Below are 6,009 nucleotides of genomic sequence, written 5' to 3'. Positions count from 1 at the left end.
GTCACGTGGTTGATTACGTTACTGTTGATCATCTGTCCATCATCGTATAAAGCCCGCCCTGACAATTTGATTGGATCGCCAGAGGGTGGGCGATTATACTCGCGCTACTATGGAGCAGAGCCAGACCGAACTGGCGGGACTAAGTTCGGAATGGCACCCAGGCTAGTGGGTTGCTCCCACTATGTTCCTTTAACTAACATATCATGTACAGCTAAGAGTATTAATAAAATCTAGTTTTAGTCATTCAAAATTAAGCCAATTATTCTCATATTGCTGCAAAACCTCATTATCTGAGATGTACATGATAAATATTGTTTAAATATTTTAATTTACATGAATTATAAAAAAAAAACCGGGAGATTTGTCTTGGTTTCTAAAGATGCAGAAGTTATAGAAGAAGTACCTTATGTCTTTAAAAAAGGTAAACTTTGTCAAACATGCACCATTTTTTGTACTGTCCGACACCGAAAGGGGAGCATGCATATCCATCAATCCGTCCATCAAGGAAAGGTCTGATAAGACCTTACACAAAGATATCTATTTTGCATAAATGCACATTTTTAATTTTCACCTGGAAGGAAACAGTTAAAACACAATGCAGCTCAGGAGATGTGTGTGAACTTCGGACTGCAGAGGAATTAGGTAAACGTATAGTGGAAGACTTGCGCGAAATTTTTAAAAGACCCACTCTCTCCACTTAGGAAAAAAAAAAAAGGCACATGCACAACCCTGTACCCGCCCCAGAGAAGAAACGCCTATGCGCATGCGAGAGCATGTATGAGAACATTTCTCCTTGTGCACACGCTTTTTAAAAGTTGCTGTTTGCATAATTCATACAACCTTACTTTCCAAAAGATTTGCAATTTTTTCACTATGTCAGACTCATCAAGTGAAAATGGGGATGAACACGTAAGACGGCCTTACGTAAACACCAGAATCAACATCACCAGAATGATTAACAATTAGGAGGACCACTTTTTTTAATGATCCAACCAGAAAAAAAACAAAAACAAAAAAAACATCCTGCACTATCTATACCTTTAATATTAAATTGGACATCTAGAAGTATAGCTGTCATTAACCTGAAAGTGAAAGAAAATATTGTTTTTACACTTTGATACTGCTTTCAAAAGGTACACTTAAAAACACATTTAAATTAAAAAATTTAAATGTGATTTAAAATACTCCAATATAAATAAATGCCTAGCCAAGGAAATATTTTTAAACATCCAAACCATGTTGCATTTTGATCTTTCCAATTTCACTCTTTCTTGTTAACAACCCAGAATACCCAGGATAAACATTATAGGGGTTGTGAATATATAGGGGTTACTTGACAGCTTAAACCTTTGATCTTCTGGTCTTTTTTAACAGAAGCGTTAAGCCTTCAACTAAAGTACATTTTTACTGCAATTCCTAAAGTAGAGTGGATTTTTTTATGATCCAAATACAAATGCTTCAGTCCAAAAAAAAAAAAAAAAAACGGAACCTTTTTTGAGCCATAGTGAAATTATACACTGCTGTATCCAATTTTAGTCCTCATTAATTTATGGTGCAGCAAATCTACATACAAATAACTGAATGACGTCTGTACAAATGTTATGATTTCACTTTGCTTTAGAATTAAACTATATAAGAGTCTGAAAGCAGCTTCAAAAACGAACCAATAAAATCTTGAACAACTCAATAAGGCTGTGTAATAAAGAGTTGAGTTGGAACTGGTTTAACGCTAATGATGGGTCACCTGACAGAGCAACTGTCTCCTCGGGTTTCTTGCTCGACAGCCTTAGTTTGGTTCTACATGGTGCAAAGTTAATAAGAGGGATGGCAGGGTAATCCTAAATCAGGTGGTTCCTCACAAGACTGTAGCAGATCAAGAGACAGGAGAAGAAAGTGGGCTAATCGAATAAGACACTGTCAGAAACTGACAGCAGTAAAACTGCGTCAATGAAGTAACCACTTAAAGTGGGACTTTCCTTTGGTAGTTAAAGTGTTTTCTAAAGGCTTACAAGTCTGTTGCAACAACAAAATGAACCTTTTTGGTTTTTACTCTTAAAGGAAATGTTCCACTAGGTTCTTTTTTATGTGTTTAAAATGGCAAACAGTGCAGCCTTTAAGAGGTAACATGTAAATAATGCAAAATACCTTGCTCCAACCCAAAGCATCATTGCATGTCATTGAGATTTTAAAGCCTTATTGTGAGGTTGAAGAGGCACATGCAACACTTTATATCAGAGCTCTGCATATTTAAAAAATACACTTAAAAAAATTAGGGGATAACAAATTTTTTTTTTTATCTCTGCTTCAGAAAAACACCTCCTCAGACACGCACATATTGACGCATCTAAGGTTGCTGACACAGTATTTGCAGCATTTTCTACCCCAATGCGGCCTTCCCCCATGTTTCGAACAAAATGACAGGTTCTAAGGGGGAGTAGACCTCACACACCGCAAATTTACAACACCACACTACATGTAGAAGTAGAAAATAAAGTCGTTTTCAACACTCTCAATGCCTCTCTGGGTCATCTAGAAGCTGTTAGTTGTGATGGTATTGATGGGACGAATCAAAAGATGTCAACAGTGTTTGTTTTTGTGAACCCTAACCAATAAAAGCTGTTGCTTCTCCGCCATGTTTTTCCATGCTACACTGTCCAGGCAGGTTACAAATTTCTCTTGGCATGAGGTGCTAAAAATTGATGCTGTATTAAGTCACACTGAGGGGTGTAAATGCTAATTCAACCTGGAGAGACTCACAGAGAAAACCTGTAATTAGAAAAGTATTATTCAATGTTTTAATACAGGTAACATAATCACAGTCTTCAAAATATTTCTATCAAAGGAGAACCAGCTGAATGTGAGGACTCATTGACACTCTGCAATCCCTCGCACTAAGCATGCATGTAGCGATAGTGGAGAGGAAAACTCCCTTTAAACAGGAAGAAACCTCCAGAAGAAGGCTCAGTGTGAGTGGCCATTTGCTGAGGCTGGCTGGGTTTCAAGGAGACAGAAGCAGATAAAGACATAAATGAAATAAGTTCTATGGTCCTCGGGCCCCGGCATAAGACTTCAATGCTGTGAATCAACAAACGCTTGGATGAGTAACCTAGAAAGAGATTACTCTTCCCCTTGGGCCGGGACACTGGTGGTGGAAAAAGCCAGAGGAAGAGTGGGATTGAGAGTGAGGGAGGGGATGGGGTGGATGTGGGTGAAGGTTTGCTAAATGAAGGGTATCTTAAAAGATGATTGGCTTCAGAGAATGTGTGGTCCTGAAATTGATTGGCTTAAGCTGAATGAGGGACATTGCAGGTGAAACTTATGAGACAATAAAACAGCCCTCAGCCCATCTCATATACTGGACTGACACTAGCTGCACTTAATCCCCACACTACATGCAATTATTTTCCCTCTAATGGTGTTTAATATCATCTACATGTTTTTTTTTTTTGTTTTTTTCCAGCCATGAATGTGTCCCTTCTAAGCAGGGAGTCTCTCCTAATATACAGTTTGTTCTAGTGTTTCATAATGACAATAAAGGAAAAGTAAGAGACCAAGTTTAATAACTTGTACATTAACCATTTCTAACTGGTTCTACAAGGAAATAAGATTGAGGGTTTTGTATAGAAAATCTTTATTAGAAACTGTTTGTGCGTGACAACATACTTACCCTGATCATTTCAGCCACGTAGCTTTCCGGCCCAGTGAACTCTGTGGAGTCCTTAACCTTCACCAGGACGATGAAGAACAGGTAGTGCCACATGTTGTGTTCAACTTTGATGTGTTCTTCAAAAGTTACAGTCTTATTGTCAAACTTATCTCTTTCCAGACCTAAAAAGGGAAGAATACAACCCCCATTACACACAGCCCAAAATACACATTACTCATTTATTTCACTTCTTAAGAAGGATTAAGAAATACTCCCTTATTACAGGATGACAGTATTGTTCTTATGACCTAAATGAGGGAGTCAGAGAAAATTAGAGGAAATGGTGTCATGTGGGAAAGGGCCAAGAAAACAATCTTGTTTTTTTTTTTTTTTTTTTTTTTTGGTTATAATAAAGACCAGTAATCTAACTTTTCTATCAGTCTTAAATTCTATAAAAAAAAGTAAAAAAAAAAAGTTCAAAAGTATTGCCCTACACATAGAGCGGGGATCATTGTGCCGAAATGTCACTACGTGACTGTTTAGGACAGTGACTGAGTGTGTTTACAGACTAACATGGTCAAGCCTCATATGGCAACAGGAAGAAACACTCCTCCTCCACAGCAGCACCTCCTGTGACTAAACATTCATTCTGGGAAGAGGAGGCGTTGGGTTTCTTTACACAGAAAAACAGCCCCCATTTTGCAAGCGCCCTGATGTGAATCTGCTGCAGAGCACTGGCATGCTCATGCCAGGGCAGACTTGGGGAGAGACCACTTGCATGATTTTGCTTTATTTTTGGACCTAAAGCAAAAGTGTTTACAACCACGAAACAGGCTTAAATCCAAGGCAACCAGATTTATATGGTGGTAAGACCTGCAACACGACTAAAGCTACATGCAACACCTCAAGCCAGCTCTGAGTTAAATGGAACAAAAAAGGTATCAGTTTGTATTTTTTTTATTGAATGGATTAAAATTATAATCAGGCAGTTATTGCAAATATAACAAAGATATCGCAACACAGACCCTGATTAACATCACTGTCAGACTGAAAGCCAAGGAGGCGGGTTAGAAAACTGGCAACAGACAAAGAAACTCACCATGATTTTCAATTATAATAAAAAAAACGTATTTCACCCACCACAAATGAAACATGTAGTCTTCAGGATTTCCTCTTTCTTCTGCTTTTCACTCCTCAAGTCAGCAAACGTGTCAATAATGACACCAAAGATGAGGTTGAGGACAATAATGATGACCATGAAGAAGAAAAGCAGGTCATAGATAACTCTGGCAGCAAACAGGGGTTCCTGAGGGAGTCAAGGTAGAAAACTAGTGAATGCCAGCACTATGGGCTTCGAGTTAATATTCAGTCTCAGTGAAAAGGTTGGAGCACTTTTTATTAGAAAACAGCCTTTCTGTTCAGATAAAAAACAATATGCATCAGATCAAGGATTTGGCTGCAGTTATCAACTAATAGGGAGAATTTTAGGGAGATCTTTTAGCTTATGCAGTGGTTTCTGCTACAGCTTAATTTACAATTATAAAATTGGGGCAATTAAATAGGTTATGAGCAGATACATGGATTAAAACTGAAAAACAACAGTTATTCATAGTTTAAAAATCTAAAGAACTCAGATTAATAAGAAAGAGGAAGTATAAGCAGCAATTAAAGCAATGAGCAAACAGCAGACTTGGTGACGACATGATGATGCACAAGGAAATACCCTAATATATTTCAACACAATTCAGTTTATTTATATAGTGCCAATTCACAACACATGTCATCTAAAGGCACTTTAAAGATACAATTCAGCCAGATCATACAGTCAAATTGATTCAATGTTTCTATCCAAGGAAAACCAGTTGACTGCATCAACTCATTGAGTCGAAGGAAATCCCTCACACCAAGCATGCTTGTAGCGACAGTGGAGAGGAAAGTTAGCTTCTAAATTACCACAAGAATTTTAAATAAAAGCAACAGTTGAGATAATTCTGATTAGCAAAATTTCCAGAATGAGGAATAAAGAAGAACCACGGAAGTAGGGGGTGCTCCATATGTGCATTAAATACTTTACATCATGTGCCCTTTTCCGTCACTGTCAACCTGTCATTTCTTTTCGCCATGTCAACATGAGCTATACTGCATCACAATGCCCCTCCATGGTTTCTAGTGGTGTTACAAAATTTATTGTGCATTTATTAGAGGGCAAAAATCTTTACTAATTGTCGTTTGGCTTACATATAGTGAAACATAAACACATAGGAATGCATGGGGCAGTCGGTTCATTGGCATAGTGACTAGGGATGCACGATATAATCGGCCCCCTATCGGTATCGGCCTGTATCGGCCTTAAAACTGAATAT

At 37.9% G+C, this 6,009-nt stretch overlaps 1 protein-coding gene across 13 annotated transcripts in view; it reads right to left on the bottom strand.

Annotated features, from left to right (window-relative positions):
- The window catches only part of LOC107082357 (inositol 1,4,5-trisphosphate receptor type 1-like), a 111,770-nt gene that overhangs the window by 15,612 nt on the left and 90,149 nt on the right, over positions 1–6,009 (bottom strand). For all 13 annotated transcript variants that reach the window (XM_015371006.1, XM_015371001.1, XM_015371007.1 and 10 more), the window contains 2 exons: positions 4,787–4,952; positions 3,668–3,828 (listed from right to left, as the gene is read on the bottom strand). In XM_015371006.1, the coding sequence (XP_015226492.1) occupies positions 3,668–3,828; positions 4,787–4,952 (327 nt within the window). The remainder of the gene's footprint in view (positions 1–3,667; positions 3,829–4,786; positions 4,953–6,009) is intronic.

The sequence above is a fragment of the Cyprinodon variegatus genome, unplaced genomic scaffold (genome assembly GCF_000732505.1).
Source record: "Cyprinodon variegatus isolate N-32 unplaced genomic scaffold, C_variegatus-1.0 Scaffold51, whole genome shotgun sequence".
Lineage (NCBI taxonomy): Eukaryota > Metazoa > Chordata > Actinopteri > Cyprinodontiformes > Cyprinodontidae > Cyprinodon > Cyprinodon variegatus.
Note: the sequence above shows the minus strand (reverse complement) of the source record. Positions and strands in the feature narration are given on the sequence as shown.